Source organism: Nanorana parkeri, unplaced genomic scaffold (assembly GCF_000935625.1).
Source record: "Nanorana parkeri isolate BGI_ZX_2015 unplaced genomic scaffold, ASM93562v1 scaffold492, whole genome shotgun sequence".
Lineage (NCBI taxonomy): Eukaryota > Metazoa > Chordata > Amphibia > Anura > Dicroglossidae > Nanorana > Nanorana parkeri.
In genome coordinates, this window is record NW_017306760.1 from 120,219 (window position 1) to 137,690 (window position 17,472).

The following is a 17,472-nucleotide window of genomic DNA, read 5'->3' on the forward strand; positions in this document are numbered from 1 at the left end:
AATAGGATTTTTTGCAGCAACAGTAATTAGCTAGGGGGGGGGGGGGGTATGGTTTGTAGTGGGAAGGGGGGTGCAGTCGGAGTGCAGCTTTAGCATATATGGATACCAATATATCAATATATACAACGAATGGATCACATTCACATGTAAAGGAAAAGTAAATAAATGTTCTATGTTGCTAAACACTTAGAAAAGAAAAAAAAGTGAAATTGTTATCTGTAGCTGTATCGCTTCTATTGCCTGATAAGGCCTCTCCTGATAATTGCCCCATCCTTGGTATGGCCATGATCGAGTTCTCTGGAAGGTCATCAGTGCGAATGGGAAACCTTCCCCAATTTTATCTAATCTACCGGCTGCCTTATCTTATCACCCCTGATAGTACCTGGTGTTCTCAAATACATTGCACTTTTCTATAACTTGTATACGGTATCATTCCAGGGCCGCTGTTCCCTGTAGGAGGGTAGGAAGGTAGGGGCGAACCCCGGTCATGTCTAGGTCAATGGTCCTGATGCCGTTATGCTGGGGCAATAAACTGACACTGAGCTAGAATCTTATGTATCCTGTCAGTTGTTGATATGTATCTGGGATGCAGAACACTTACAGTATATAGACAAAGTAGGCCAACGTATAGAAGCGTAGCTGGCAATGTTCCTGTATGGAAACGTGGCTCTCACTTTGCCTCTTGGACCCGAGTTGTCCAAAAAGCCCAGGAAGGTGGTCTTTGTTGCCCTTAATGTAGATACAAGGAAGATTATTTGCTCTGTTTTTGCCTTCCCCCAATCAGTCCTTCCCTTGGGACCCCTTCTCCTTCCACATTTTGTTTTATAATCATTCCCAGTATACGTACCTTTTTCCGCCCATCTTTAGTCTGGTCATGTGATGTCACAGGTCCTCTTCCTTCCCTTACATTACATGGTTGTGCCATCCTCCCCCATTCCTCTACGGCAACAGGGCTCACATTTTGCCTCTTGGACCCGAGTTGTCCAAAAAGCCCAGGAAAGTGATCTTTGTTGCCCTTAATGAAGATACGAGGAAGAAGATTATTTGCTATCTTTTTGCCTTCCCCTTAATACGTCCTCTGTCAACCTTCTTCCAAGGAGACCCACCACCCTCCTTCCACATTTGTTTTCTTATCATTCTCAGTATACATACCTTTTTCCACCCATGGTCAAGTGATGCCACAGGCCCTCTTCCTTCCCTTCTGTTCTTGATGATAATTGGCTTAAAACTAAAATGCTCACATCTACTGCTACATCCTCATGTTGATCGACACGATCCCAACCACCCGGCAGCCCCCTCTACAGACATATCTGCGGCCAAGCGCTTTAGGACCTTGCTGACCCAATACCACCTAGTTGACTCCTGGAGAGAAATACACCCCCTTAAAGAACAATATACGTTTTACTCCAACCCCCACAATGTCTTTTCACGCATTGACCACATTCTGTTACGCCCAGACGCCCTTACACAGGTATCCTCAGCAGAAATCACTCCAATCCCCTGGTCAGATCACGATTCAGTTAGTATTATTCTCGCCTTAACTATCCCCCGACCACACAGCTTCACTTGGTCTCTGCGAGACTCTTTACTCACAAATCCTGATATTCTGGCTGCGACCCAGGCCTCTCTGACCGAATACTTCCAGTTAAATACTGACGGGGTCACTTCACCGACAACAGTGTGGGAGGCTCACAAACCCACTATTAGAGGTCGGCTGATTCAGCTTGCATCCCAAGCCAAAAAGAAACGGACATCTCGCATTGACCAATTGGAATCTGAACTACTAGTGGCATCCCAAAATTTTCAACAGAAACCCACTCCCGAACACAGATCTCGTTTGTTCCATATAAGAACAGAACTTAATCTTTGCCTAACACATCTCTCAAACGATAAATTAGCCTGGACCAAACATAGGTTCTATATTAAAGGAGACAAACCAGACACAATGCTTGCCCATAGACTGAGGTAAGCTAATCCCAGAAAAAACCCTATCCAACTTCGCCTGGGGGGGACCCCTGTCACTTCCCACCCCGTCAAAATTTTAAAGGCTTTTCAATCCCATTTACAACATCTTTACCGTGCCACCGGCACCCTAGATAAATCTAAATTAGACACATTTTTTGCCACTTTAAACCTTCCCGCCCTCTCCGAGGAACACGAAAAGCTGATTGACTCCCCCATTACAATAGCTGAAATTAAGGCCACAATTAAACATCTTAGCACTGGTAAACGCCCTGGGCCTGATGGCCTTGGCACGTCCTGCTACAAAAAGTTCGCTGATACCCTAGCAACACCTATGGCGGACTGTTTTAATGCTTTGCGCACGAGGAGTGAACTACGAACAGAATCCCTCCTATCCTCCATATGTATGATACCCAAACCGGACACTGATCACACGTCCTGCACCAACTATCGCCCAATCTCACTAATCAATGCAGACTTGAAAATACTTACCAAAATCCTGACCCTTCGCCTCAGATCTCCTCTTCTGGGTCTGATATCCAAGGATCAGGTGGGCTTTATGCTGGGGCGTCAGGCAGGTGACAGTGTCCGCAGGATATCCCACTTACTCCATATATCACATCAAAGAAATATTCCCACTATGCTTCTGGCGCTAGATATTAACAAAGCATTTGACTCACTGAGTTGGGAATATTTGAACTATACTCTTACCAGATGGGGTTTTGGACACTACTTTATGAGATGGATAGGGGCGTTATATTCCAAACCGACGGCCTACGTACAATATCAGGGATTCCACTCCGACTCCTTTTGATATTACCAGAGGGACCAGGCAAGGGTGCCCTCTCTCCCCCCTCCTTTTTGCTCTGGCCATAGAGCCCCTGGCACAGGCAATACGGCAACATACTGACATTAAAGGTCTGGAAGTCGCGGGGTACCATCATAAAATTAGCTTATTTGCAGATGACGCATTGCTGATTCTTACAGAACCGCTGATCTCACTCCCTAATCTACAACCGCTACTAAAGCTATTCGGTAACCTCTCGGGTCTCTGTGTGAACATGAATAAATCAAAAGCACTAGATGTCTCCCTTTCCCCTTCGACACTTAACTCCTTGCAAAGGTAATTTCCATACCAATGGGCCCATTCGGCACTGCCATATCTGGGGATCCACCTTACTCCAACTTATGCCCAGATGTATCAAGCTAATTACCCCAAATTATTTTCTTACATGGAAACCCTACTGACATCGTGGGAGAAACATCCAATATCGTGGCTTGGTAGAATCACAGCAGTTCGGATGACCCTGCTCCCCAAATTCCTATACCATGCAAGGGTCCTACCCGTTCCTATCCCCTCTTATCGCCTTAGACAATTACAACACCGCATACTTAGCTTCATATGGAAGGGGTCAATTCCTAGGGTCTCCCGATTGGTTCTGTATCGGAGCAAAGTAAGAGGGGGTTTGGGACTCCCCTCTTTCCACAAATACTATCAGGCGTCCCAACTGACCCCTTTGGTGTGCTGGTATGGGAAGGGCGAAATGCCACTGTGGGTCTCATTAGAGGCCTATACTTGTTCCCCAATTTCTCTCCTCAATCTTCCCTGGCTCCCCCCCAAATTTGGCAGAGCATCTAAGAACCCAATTCTTACACACACACTAAAAGTCTGGGAAGGATTGCACTGTCAATTAAACTGGGTCTCCCCTCAGCTACCTCTACTCTCCATTCATGGTAACCCAATGTTTCAGCCGGGATACACCAACCCAGTAGCTTTCGCACATTGGCGTGTCAAGTCCTTGAGTTTACTTAGAGATTTCTGTTCTGACACTGACATCACCCCATTTTCGGTGCTTCAAGCCAAACACCAATTGCCCCAACGAGACATCTTCCAATATTTGCAAATCAAACACTACATACTAACTCTTTTGGATAAGTCAATTTCCCCTCCCTCCCTCACCACATTTGAGGAGTTCCTACTCTATGACACAAAACACAGAGGGCCCATCTCAGTTTTATATGCTCTGATTCTTGACCACCTGCAGACTCCACTCCCCACATACGCCTCCAAATGGGAACAAGATCTGGGGTGTTCTATCCCGGCTGAGACATGGTCTCAAATTTGGATGACAACCTCACGGAGCTCAGCAAATGTCCAGGCAATTGAAGCCAACTATAAGCTGCTCCTACGGTGGTACCTGGTACCCCTCAGGATCTCCAGAGCCATCCCGTCCTACTCACCAAACTGTTTCAGGGGCTGCCGGGGGGAAGGGTCAGTCTATCACATTTGGTGGGATTGCCCTAAAGTGAAGAGATTTTGGCATAGAGTATACCAACTTCTGTACACTGTCACAGGCAAAACATTTCACAAGGACCCCTTAGAAGCCCTACTACATAAGAAACCGTCGGTGTGCACTGTTAGGCAATACCGTCTGGTCACATTTATACTCACTGAAGCCAAGAGGGTAATTGCGAAGGCTTGGAAATCCCCGGACATACCGTTTGTGGAGGTCAAACGTAGAGTATCGAGAGTGATGTTCTTTGAAAAACTTACTGCTCTCCAAATGGATGCTTTGGTATCATTTCGTAAACTGTGGGAACCATGGATTGAGTCATACCATCCTCCCTCCTTTGATATGGAGTCCTTGATCCTTTGATATCTCAATAACGGAAGCTTTCACAAAATGTAGATCCTGCCTCCTATCCCGACCTCTCCCCATATATCCCCTTCCTCTCCCATTCCTTTTACCTAGTTGGAACCAACCACTTCATACTTAGCCTCTGAACCTTGGTCCCAAAGTTTTCGTAACAATGTTCGTAGTACTTATACCAATGGTATGTAGTCCTTGAGGACTGCACTGTTTGACTGTACCATTATATCATGGAAACCTGAGTTTGTAACCTTTATTTGATACAGCGTTTTAATACACACTGAATGTGAAAGTGTGATCACTGTTATATGCATTTAAAACAAAACAAATAAAAACTTTTTGAAAAAAAAAAATGCCCACATAATGACTTGAGTGCCATTCTCTCCATCATTGGGGCAAGGCTGGCTTGATGAAGTACCATCGGTGGGGTGGGTGTGTCCATGACGCCCTGAACTTACAGGAAGTGGGATTGACAAAGTGAGAAAAGGATCCAACAAAGTTCTAAAATGTCGACTTCTGATGCCTGTTGCTTCATGTGAATCAAGTACAAGATGATCTCTATACCATGGTGGCACCGTCCACCAAGTCACTACAGCACCCTGCATGAACGGTGGGCAAGCTTGTAAGGTGTGCCATGGATACAATACAACCTTTCTTATAAAGCCCAACTCCAGCTTAAAGTGACATTAAACCCTCAGATTTTTTAACATAAAACAATACTGTAATGTGTGCCTTACTGTAATCCATGGTCGTTTCCCTTCTCTTTGCTGCTCTTCCTTTTTAAATCTGTATCTCTTCTCATGCTGGGGGAGGACTTCCCTTTGCAGCAGACTGCCTTGTCTCAGGAATGGATACATGGTGTCTGTGTGTAGGTTCACAACCTGAGCCAGCACTACAGGAAGAGGCACTCAGCTGCAAAGGGAAGTTCTCCCCCAGCATGAGAAGACATGATGATTTAAAAGGAAGAGCAGCAAAGAGAAGGGAAACTACCATGGATTACAGTAAGGCGGACATTACAGTATTGTTTTATGTTAAAAAATCTAAGGGTTTAATGTCACTTTAAGTTAGTATTGACCATGCTCTTTTATTATAATAAAACGAAATGTGTGCTTCAGGACTTGCCTCCTTTCTGTCGGTGTCCCCTGAAGATACTGAGCTCCATCCTGCTGTTGAGTTGAATGATGCCCAGCCTTATTTAGCTCGCTTCCTGTAAGCGTACGTCATTGTGTGGGCATTGTTCACCGTCAAGGACAGGAGGGCAGGAAGAGGACCTGTGACATCATATGACTAGACTAAAGATGGGTGAAAAAAGGTATGCACACTGGGAATTATCATAAAACAAATGTTGGGGATGGAGGGGGGAGTCTCCAAGAGCACGTGCCGTCGGTACAGATGTAGTGGCCGAGTCTTTGGCACAGTGTTGCCCTGTATCTACATTAAGGGTAACAAAGACCCCCTTCCTGGGCTTTTTGGAAAACTCGAGTCCGAGAGGCAAAGTGAGAGGATGAGAGGAACTTAGAAATGGAGGTCGGAGAGTAGGACTTTTGTACAAATATATTCCTGAACCATGTTGGAATTTTTGACGTTTAGCCACTGCCAAAAAATCTTCTTGAAATCAGTGGATTTAGTAGTCGGTTTTCTGTTTTCAGCGGATTCAATTGGAATGATTTCAGTGATTCATTCTGATAGATTGGAAGATCTATTTGAATTCCAGGCTTGTTCGGCAGCAGCGAGGACACAAAAGAAAAGACTGTAAAGCAGAGTGATTGGCGTAGCAAGAGGAGCCGCAGACTCTTGAGGGGCCGCAGACTCTTTGTTCAGTGCCTGAAGCCTCCCTCTGTAGTACAAATGAAGGCTCATACATCTGTTTAACAGGCGGTGCCTGGTACCTCCTTATCACAAACAGTGCTTGATGCCTCTCATTTACCATCAGTGCCTTGCTCCTCTGTGTTCCAGGCTTTGTAGTCAAAGTCACTTAGAAACTCACAATAATGATGTAAAGCTTTACACAAGCAGCAGAACTTGTGTAAAGCTGACTACACTCGTTACAAATTGCATATCCTCTGGCCTAGGGTGTATGGTACATAAATGAAAATCTCTTGCAAGCACATTGAAAGAAGATATGCCTCGGCCTCTGTAAAGTCATCCCAGAGTCTTGCAATGCATCATGGGACTTGTAGTTCCCCAACAACTGCTGTGCTGATGGTTGCCTACCCCTGATATAGAAGGTTGTCTTCTGATATCGAAGGTTGCCTACCCCTGTTTGATTAATCACTGTGCCTTAATGAAAATCTATTGCAATAACATTGAAGCTTTGCCTCGGCCTCTGGGAGTCATCCGTGTGGCTGCCAGAGTCTTGCAATGCATCATGGGACTTGTAGTTCCACAACAACTGGCATGCTGATGGTTGCCTACCCCTGACATCGAAGGTTGCCTACCCCTGACATAGGAGGTTGCCTACCCCTGACATAGGAGGTTGCCTACCCCTGACATAGGAGGTTGCCTACCCCTGACATCGAAGGTTGCCTACCCCTGACATCGAACGTTGCCTACCCCTGACATCGAAGGTTGCCTACCCCTGACATAGGAGGTTGCCTACCCCTGACATAGGAGGTTGCCTACCCCTGACATAGGAGGTTGCCTACCCCTGACATAGGAGGTTGCCTACCCCTGACATAGATGTTTGAACAATCACTGTGCAATCTCCTTTTAGATTTTATAGCTACTCGCTAGGCAGGCCACCCCCATATCACCGCGTACCATTCAGAGTGTCCCAGTCCGGGAACTGGCAGACATCTGCTCGTTTATAGTTCTAGATAGAAACATTTATGGCCGGCTGTCCTCATCACATGAACAGAACATCAGATGGCTTCCCTTTTATCTTGCACTCCATTAATGTCCTTGTGATGAAGGCCGCATATTGTCACCCGGAGGCTCGGAGAATTGGCAGCAGTAAAGGGTTAATGTGGACGGCGGTGGGTGCTGATAACCAGGTTGTGCCGGTTACCGCAGAGCTCCTGCAAGGTGCAGCTGGATCTGTGTAATCTTTACAAGGGCAGATACGGCTGTGATAAGCCCCTGGCGCAGCTCTGATCAGTTACGTGCAGGGAGGCACATGTGCAAAGAAGATCATAGCCGGGCGCTGAGGGGTGGGGTGGGGGGTCAGAGGGCTGCACTTGTAGCTGAGAAACACATTCGCTTTTTAAAAAAAAAAATACACTTAAGGGCCCATTCAGATGGTCACATGCTTTACCACATTCATATTGAAGGCACAGTCCACCTTCTGCCATGCCAAAATGTAATAATATATACACTTTAGAAAGAGCTATACTCGCCCCTCCCCACTACCGTCTTCCGGGTACAGGGTCTTCCGTCATCTTTATTGGCTGTGCCGAGGTGATGACGTCACTCCTGTAGATGCACTGGAGTTCATTCATCTCAGCAGATGCCAAGATTTTACACTGAGCTGCACGTTTCGGAGACTTTCTAAAGTATATTTTCTTTCCAGGTCGAATGTAATGTTATACCGCACTACATTACAAAGACGAACATTCTTGAAATATTTGCTTTCAAGTTGAACGTAATGTAATACCGTATTATGGCCACTAGATGAAGCCGAGGAGCATAGTAACTACATACTTATTTCCTGTGCTCCTCAGTTCCATCTAGTGGCCATAATACGGTATTACATTATATTATTATACAGGATTTACCGTATTTTGCGGTCTATAAGACGCTCCGGACGATAGGACGCATGGCTTCTGTGACAGAAATTCTGTGACAGAAATTCTGTCACAGAAGCTGCAGTTAGTGACTGCTGAGACAAGTGGCGCTGTCTCAGTAATCACACAGAGCAGACGAAGAACATCGTTCTTCATCTGCTCAATGGGCTCTATGGTGAGCTCCTATGGGGGATCGTGACGGGTCACAGTCCCGCAGAGGAACGGGGGACCCAGAAAACCTCGGCGGGGGGCGGACACTATCGCCGATGCCGCCGCCGCTCGATTTAATACAAGGGATCTACTTAGATCGCTTGTATTAAACGAACAGCGGCTCCCACTGTACATTCAGCTCTGCTTGTCAGGAGCAGGGCTGAATGTACAAAAAGAAACTACGCGCCCGAAACTGCATGTCCCGGGTGTCGGGCGATAGGTATTCGCTCCATAAGACGCAGGCACATTTCCCCCCTCCTTTTGGGGGAAAAAAAGTGCGTCTTATGGAGCGAAAAATACGGTATATAGCGCCAACAGTTTGTACAGCGTTTTACAATATAGGGCAGACATTACAATCACAATACAATTCAAGATAAGATGGTAAGGAGGCCCTGCCCCTGAGGGCTTACAATCTACAATCTATATTCAGCCTGAGAGCAAATTTACTAAGGACGTTCTTCTTTTTTTTTGCCTCTGTTCACACAGAACGAATGTTCCCAGAGATTCGCTGGGCAAATACCTTTGTAAATTTCTTATAAATAGGCCCCTTTAATAGAATAAAATATGTATTAATAAAATGTGTGCATGGAAGCCTGCAGAGCATTGCAACTGTGATCAGTGGGTGCCGTCTCCAGGCTCTTGCATTTTTTTACAGCCCCAGGTCTGTACAGAGACACAGACCTTATGTTATGGGGCTGGTGAAAGTAAACAATGGACTGAAGTAGGGATGCACCGATACCCTTTTTTTGGTATTGAGTACGAGTACTGATACTTTGCTTTCGGTACTCAACAATACTGAGTACCAATACCGGAGCTTCCACTGGCACGGCGCCGGCTTCCCGGGCAATCTGATTGCCCGAGAAGCCGGCTCTATGTTGTTTGGCCAGCTTGATTGTGCTTTGCCGGGAAACCAGCTTCCCAGCCAATCAGCATAGAGCCGGCTTCCTGACAAATCAGGAAACTGGGCGCTGAGTAATGACCCGCCTCCCAGCTTCCTGATTGGCTCGAGGCTGGCTCGAGGCTGATTGGCTGGAAAGCTGGCTTCCCAGCCAATCAGCAATAGGCCGAACAGGAAGCCGGGAGGCGGGTCATCAGGGAAGGTGTCGGAGCAATTGGGCCAGTACGAGTACTCGCCCAAATACTCAGTATTGGCACCGATACTAGTATCGGTATTGGTGCATCCCTACTACAAGTGCAGTGACCGTGATCTTAGTCCCTTTGCTGCGGTTGCAGATGGGGCTTGTAGTATTTCCATTCATAGATCCCTGCGAATGGAGTCCACACAGTGGCAGATGGGTCTTGTAGGCAGATCCCTGTGAATGGAGTCTGCACAGTGGCAGATGGGTCTTGTAGGCAGACCCTGTGAATGGAGTCTGCACAGTGGCAGATGGGTCTTGTAGTCTTTCTCTTTCAATATCTCTGTGAATGGGTCTGTGAATGGACTCCGCACAGTGGCAGATGGGTCTTGTAGGCAGATCCCTGTGAATGGAGTCTGCACAGTGGCAGATGGGTCTTGTAGTCTTTCTCTTTCAATATCTCTGTGAATGGGTCTGTGAATGGACTCCGCACAGTGGCAGATGGGTCTTGTAGGCAGATCCCTGTGAATGGAGTCTGTGAATGGACTCTGCACAACCACACTAAATTCAAGAAACAACAAGACGCTGAATGGGGAAGAAACTCACAAATCAGGTTTGTGGGTGGGGGTTGGGCAATGCAAACATGTTCTATTACATATGGGTGTAACATGGCCCCATAGGTGGAGTGTGCCTTTAACATGTGATGTTACATGACTGGGCATCCCAGTGCGTGTTTTAGCAGTCCTGCACTATGATGGGTCACATCTGTACATTGCGGTTCAATGAAAAGCAGGTTTCTAGTGCTGCCTTGGTGCATTGGGTTTCCATTGCTTGGTGTGCGTTGCTATACATTGCATTGAAGTAATGTGCTTAAAAAAAATTGTAGTAGTGTGAATGGGCCCCGGGAGAAGCTTTGGGGTTTGGCAGAAAGTGTCGGCATTGATGACCCCATTAGCTCACCGTAGAGCCCCTTTGGGTTTGGATACCAAATGGAGCTCCATGATAACATTTTAGGGTCCGTCTCGTTTCCCACAATTCAGTGCCAGACTTGGATGGATTTAGGTTGTGCCAGTGAACCCGTTCTCCATTTACAGTAGGTGACGCCCCCAGTCACTAAGATTTCATTTTACCTTCAACATGTTCTAAAATCTGCAGCTTTTATTTACATAATACCCAGCGATGCTGCAAGGATGTTCCTTGTTCAGCCACTTTCTGTTATCGGGTGACAACAGTTTGTCCCCGTCTCCCTGCTGTGCTCCTGTGTTGTCACCCTGTCACATGGGCTTCCAATAGAACAGGGGTGGGCAACTCCATCCCTCCAGCTGTTGTGGAACTACAAGTCCCACAAGGCATTGCAAGACTCTGACTGCCACAGGCAGGACTCCCAGAGGCCGATGATGGGATTTGGTTTTTACATGGCAGCTGGAGGTCTGAAGTTGCCCACCCTTGCAATAGAAAATGGGCGTTTCAATGCGTTTGTACAAGCACGGCCCATCCTGAGACATGCCACGTGGCCATCGCTGGAGGGCATGTAGGCAGGATGTGGCTGCAAAGAGGCTGCTGGAGATTGGCAGACCTGAGATGCAACAAATGAGGCGAAAACAAGTATTTTATGTATTAAGTCCTGCCTAAGGAAAGCCACGCCGAGATGCGATGCCAGCTATTACCTTTATGGAGTCTTGTGTGCCCCTCTCTGGTTTAGTTTCACTCTGTTAATGGGGGTCTGACTTTCCTTGACCTGATGGCTAAGGTCCACCTGCTGCCATCCAATACGAGAACCCTTACTGGCCACTGAGCCAGGGTAGAAATGGCAGTTGGCAGAGTCACAGTGGTGTCCAAAGGCCCGGTGTCGTCCGGAGCGGGAAACCGGGTCACACCCTGCTGTGATGTTATCACAAGCATGTGCGGCCATCTTGGTGATACATGCCAGCGGCCATCTTGGTGATGGACGCCGGCAGAGAGAGGAGGGGACGTTCACCATATATGAAATGAAATCAGAGCCGGGCACAGACGAAGTTATACAATATGTTGAATGGAGCAAGAGGAGTGAGACCAGCCCTCCCCCCTCCGACTCGTTACTTTAAATGCTGCCACATAGACGTCATATGGTGGTGAGTGATTCCGCCTCCCAGCAACCTTTGCTGTGGATAGACTCGGCCTTTACCAAAGTGAAGCAGGCGAGGCAAGCGTTAATGTGTCATGTGACCTTACTTCCTCCAGCAGCCCGGCAGAGCTTGATGTTGTAATCCGAAGTTTATAGGGCCGTAGTGATTAAAAAAAAGGGGGATTTTGCAAAAAAAGGGAAGTCATTATGATTTGCATCAGATAGTGACGCCAGGGAACGTTATTACTGGGCGCGCTTAGTACATCAGCATTCATAGTTGTGGCCGGTAGCAGCCTCAGTTTTCTTGTTTGCCTTGGAAACATTTAGGGGTTGATTTATAAACAATTTGCAGAGCCCTTCGCCCTGCGAATATCTGTGATTGTTCATTCTGTGCGACTTAAAGTGACATTGAACCCTCAGATTTTTTAACATAAACCAATACTGTAATGTGCGCCTTACTGTAATCCATGGTTGTTTCCCTTCTCTTTGCTGCTCTTCCTTTTAAATCCTCATGTCTTCTCATGCTGGGGGAGAACTTCCCTTTGCAGCTGAGTGCCTCTTCCTGTAGTGCTGGCTCAGGTTGTGAACCTGCACACAGACACCATGTAGCCATTCCAGAGACAAGGCAGTCTGCTGCAAAACAGAAGTTCTGCCCAGCATGAGAAGAGATACGGATTTAAAAGGAAGAGCAGCAAAGAGAAGGAAACTACCATGGATTACAGTAAGGCGCACATTACAGTATTGGTTTATGTTAAAAAATCTGAGGGTTTAATGTCACTTTAATATACAAGTGAAGGTTCTTTTGTTTTTCCCTTTACAAGTGTAATTACATTTTAATGTTTTCTTGTAGTAACTGATTATGGCCACTAGATGGCGCAAAAGGAACATAGGAAATACGTATTTGTTTTCTGTGCTCCTCGGCTACATCTAGTGGCCATAATGTGATATTACAATCAGGACATTCAATTTTTAATGACACTTGTAAAGGAAAAAACAAAACAAAAGGACGTTAATTTTGTGCATATATTCACACAGGACGAATATTCCCAGATATTCACAGGCCCTAAACCCCGAAATGAATTCTGATTGCTTTCCATTTACATATATTTCGGTGTTGTAAACGTTTGAGTTCCCAGCTACGAGACTAACAGGTGTGGACAGGTTGATTGGTACCCTTACAGCTCGTTGAAACAATGCTTCAACCCTCCAGAAAGTGATGAGATTAAAAGCAATTGTGTGACAAGGGGGAGGAGCCAAGTAAAGAACATGGCTACAGTTTCTCTCTGACCACTTTTAGTCCACCGGGAAAACTTGTAAGGACTGAACACGCTCCAGCTGAAGTAGCTGCAAGAGCTCCGGCTGTTGATATCAAAGCTGCAGATGGTGCCGTATTTGCAACTGATAGAATATTGTATGAAGAGCAAAGTGTACAGAGAGTGGAGTCAATAACCGAGCACATAAGTCTTGGGGGTCTGTTTATAAACCAGTCACTGGTTCGTTCGCCCTGCGATTATCTGTAGCCATTCGTTCTGTGCGGATAAATGACAAAACAAAGGTTCTTTTAGATGTTTCTTTACAAAGGAATGCGTTTTCATTCCTGCCCCTGTAATATCACACTATGACCACTAGATGGAGCATAGAAAACACATACTTCTTCCCTATGCTCCTTTAGCCCCATCTAGTGGCCATCATGCAATATTACATAAAAAGAAGTTGAAGATTCATTCCTTTCTAATTAAAGTGACACTAAAGTCAGGAGTTACATTTTAGAAATGCATTCAAGAACATTAACTATGAACAACAATATATCTTATTTGTGTATCACTCAGCTGTAGATCCTCCAATCATCTCTGAATTGGTGCTGACACTGTCCTTCCTTCTGGAGGGGGGCTACATCTGTTCCCCATGGTCCCTGTGTGTGTTGTAGAGTAGTCACCGCTCCAAGCTCACTCCTGGGATGGACTATAATGTCACCTTTAATTTAGTCATTTGTATTGAGATTGTAGTCCATCTTGCAGTTTTCCACGTGTATTTGCATATATGTACAACTGAAACCTCTATTTTCTTAACCTGAGTAGCTGAAACAGATTAGTTATTTTGTTTTTTGGGGGCTGGCTTGAAAGTGTTTTGGGGACTTCCTTGGTACTTCTATGCTCTAAATGACAAAAAAACTTTGAGGAATGGATTACAATCAAACTCCAAGCCAAAGCGATGAAGGCAGTTGAAGCTTCGGTCACAAATTCTTTGCTGTCTATCCCCGCTGGGGAGATTTGCCCTCAATTCTTCTTAGGACAGGAAGTGATGTGAAATCTCTCCAACGCGGGGACACAGAAAGACAAGAACATATCTTTAGTAGAGGGGGTAAGGGTTATAATGTCGGACTGTTTTATGACTGTTTATCACGCTGGGTGCCACAACTTCTGTCACTTGTACCAACTTCACATGGACAGGAAGTGAGGGAATCCCCCCCCCCCCCCCCCCCATCAGAACACACATCAATAAATACATACAGGATCTCCCAGAAGTGAGTACACCCCTCACATGTCTGTAAATATTTGATGATATCATGTCATGTGACGAGACAGAAGAAATGACACTTGGCTACAATGTAAAGTAGTGAGTGTACAGCTTGTATATCAGAGTACATTTGCTGTCCCCTGTAGTAGAAGATGAGCAGTGTGTTGCTTGTGATCTGCTATCCCATCAATATTGGTGATTGTCTGACCTGAGGTCTATGCTACTGTATATAGAGGCTATTAGAAGGGCCGGGGGTTGGGGCATTGGGGCAATTACTGGATAGGAGTGCACTTACCCTTTCAGTAACAATACTTTGTTGAAGATGTTAGGTGCAGGGCTATAGCTAGTCATTACACCACCGTAGGCGCAAATGAATTATAACGTCCTTTTCCACGTGTGTTGTGCGGTTATTTTATGACATACTTCGGCCATATTGTGTTTTTGGCGGCATCGTGCTATCTGCTTTATATGCAGAGCAAAACTACAAGAGAACGAAGAGCTACTTTAGGTTTGTATAGAGAGTCTTGTGACTCCTCTCGCCATCTCTCTTCCCCCTTCAGCTCTATTGCTGAATTCTGTCACAGATGTCCAGAGGTGGCCAAAAGAGAGAAACAAACTACGGATAAAGTTATTACAGTTTTGAAGCTTGGTTGTCTCCCCTCTATCCCTGCTGTCCTAGGCAACGACGCACCATATAAGGATTGCAATTAAGTGCTTTATTTTCTGTTTCATTTGCTCGTTACAGAGGACTCTAGGCTACACTGTGGGAGCACGGCGCTTCTGTCACATATATATTTATTGAGACACTGTGGGGTGTTTGAATACATGTTCCACGTACCACATGCCGTAATAGGAACTTCCGGCATTTATACACTAATTATGGTTTTTCTTTTGATTCAAGAGATTGGTTCATTTTGATCGTTTGATTATTCACTTACTGATCACATATCGAGACAGAAGTTTTTGGTATTTATATAGAAGTTTAGGTGTTTTTTGTGATTTAAAGGTGAACTATGAGATGAGTGCTTTCCACTCACCTCATAGTTCTAGCCGACCTGTGACAATGAGACTGTCACAGGTCGGCTCAGTAGATCGGGAGGTGAGCGAACACATACCGGTGTTCGCTCACCTCTCGATCCTGTCACGACTCTCTGCCGTGACAGGGGAGGGGCTGGATTCCCCTCTCCCCGCTCCGATCTGCCAGCGCTGACTGGCGGAACGGACGGGGGAGGGGGCGGGTACAGCTGGCTCTGCCTCTAGATAGGCAGAGCCAGCTGTCAGTCACGCAGCTGGGCGGATCCCGTCATCTACGTCGGGATCCGCTCCAGGTGCGGCGTCTCAGTATACCGCAAGCTGTAACTCGCAGTATACTGAGCTTAGGGTAACGGGAGGACGCTAGTTTATGTCCTCCCGTTACCCCAAGGAGAACTATGGGGAAAAACACTGACCCCGTAGTTCTCCTTTAATAGTTTATCCTTTCACTTTGGAATTCACATCCATTTAGATCAAGCGCAACTTACTTGCCATATCAGATACCTTTGTTACACAGAGTTGCTGCTGGTCCTATTAGCTATATAGAATCCAGTTCTAGCGCAGTGATCCTTTGAATCAATGACCCACCAGTACCATGATGGTCATTAAAGCCCTGTCTAGGTGTGCTGGAGCGGACCCCAGATGAGGTTTTGTAATGATTTTTTGGGCTTGCTCAGATTCATTCATATGGTGTCCATGCTACTGGGTTATACTGGGAGCCATGCCTGTTATCTCCTACATAGTAAAGTATGTCACCAGCACACCAAGGTTCCATCTTCAAGAAGTGATCATTTTATTGATGCGCACACATCCTGTCACATAGCAATGTTTCGGGGGCCACTCAGGGGGTTGGGGTATTGGGGTAAATACTGGATAGGAGTGCACTGATGAAAGGACCCTGGGTGGCCCCAAAACGTTGCAATGTGACAAGATGTGTGCGCATCAATAAAATGATCACCGCTTGAAGATTGAACCTTGGTGTGCTGGTGACATACATTACTATTTGGATCTGAAGCGGCGCCATCCGCAGTCACTACAGCACCCACCACCAGGGAGATACCAGTAAGGAGTGCGGTAAGATTCTTCTGCATTCTACTAGAAGTCCAGAGGGACCTGCAGATAGACAGTTTGACATGTGCACCAATGTTTGACATGCTGTAAGTCTCCCCTTATATATTTCTCTCTCTGCCTTTTCCTTTAAGGCTGGTCCTGGACGGAGCGCCAATCATTGCCATCCACAAGGCCAGGTACTATAAGAGGAAGGACGGTCTGGCATTGGGTCCCGGCCCATTCGTGACGGCACTGGAGTATGCTACTGACACCAAAGCCACTGTGGTTGGGAAGCCAGAGAAGACTTTCTTCCTGGAAGCCTTGCGGAGCACAGGCTGCAGCCCGGAGGAGGCCGTCATGATCGGGGATGTGAGTCTCAAACGTTGTTGAATTTGAAGTATATGCCAGAGGAAAAAAGTACATTCCGTACATACAAGCAATACACATTCCCATGTTTTATCCATGTAAATACTTTAATGTTTAAGCCCTCAGGGGCAGGGCCCTCCTCACCATCTTGTCTTGATTTGTATTGTGATTGTAATGTCTTCCTTATATTGTAAAGCGCTGCGAAAACTGTTGGCGCTATATAAATCCTATATAATAATAATAATAATAATGTTTAAGGAAGCTGCAAGTCCAAAAAATTCTCCGTGATCTGCCAGACATCCAGTGAGCTCCTAACTTCCTGTTTGAGCTGACAACACCTACACTGAAATGCCAACCAGTGTTGTCATCCTTTCGTGCGGAATTACAGAACTCTGCGTCTCCCCCTCTCGTCTCGGTCCTTCTTTACATACATATATAGATTTGTCTCCCTTCAAAACAATGCTGCCGCCTCGACCCCCCAAGGGCTTGATCACGCCGCACTGTGTGTAGGAAAAGGGCTTTTGGGAGATGTAGTTCTGGGTGGTGCCTATGTCAGTATGAACTAACCTCCCACTAGCTGCTCCTGCAATAATTGTACAAGTCTGGTGATGATGTCACAGGGAGTAATAAAAAGTGATTTTCACTACAAGCTCAAGGTAAGAGAAAAGAAATAATGCCAAGGCATGCGCTTGAGGTGGAGAGGGAGGTTTGGCGGGAAATTTTAATCATGATAAACAGTTGCACAAATTTACTTCATTTACTTCAACATCAAAAATCGCAAC

The 17,472-nt window shown here is 46.0% G+C and overlaps 1 protein-coding gene across 1 annotated transcript in view; it reads left to right on the top strand.

The window, feature by feature from the left end:
• The window catches only part of HDHD2 (haloacid dehalogenase like hydrolase domain containing 2), a 28,489-nt gene that overhangs the window by 7,122 nt on the left and 3,895 nt on the right, over positions 1 to 17,472 (top strand). Inside the window, exon 4 of the mRNA XM_018561003.1 lies at positions 16,477 to 16,693. Within this exon, the coding sequence (XP_018416505.1) occupies positions 16,477 to 16,693 (217 nt within the window). The remainder of the gene's footprint in view (positions 1 to 16,476; positions 16,694 to 17,472) is intronic.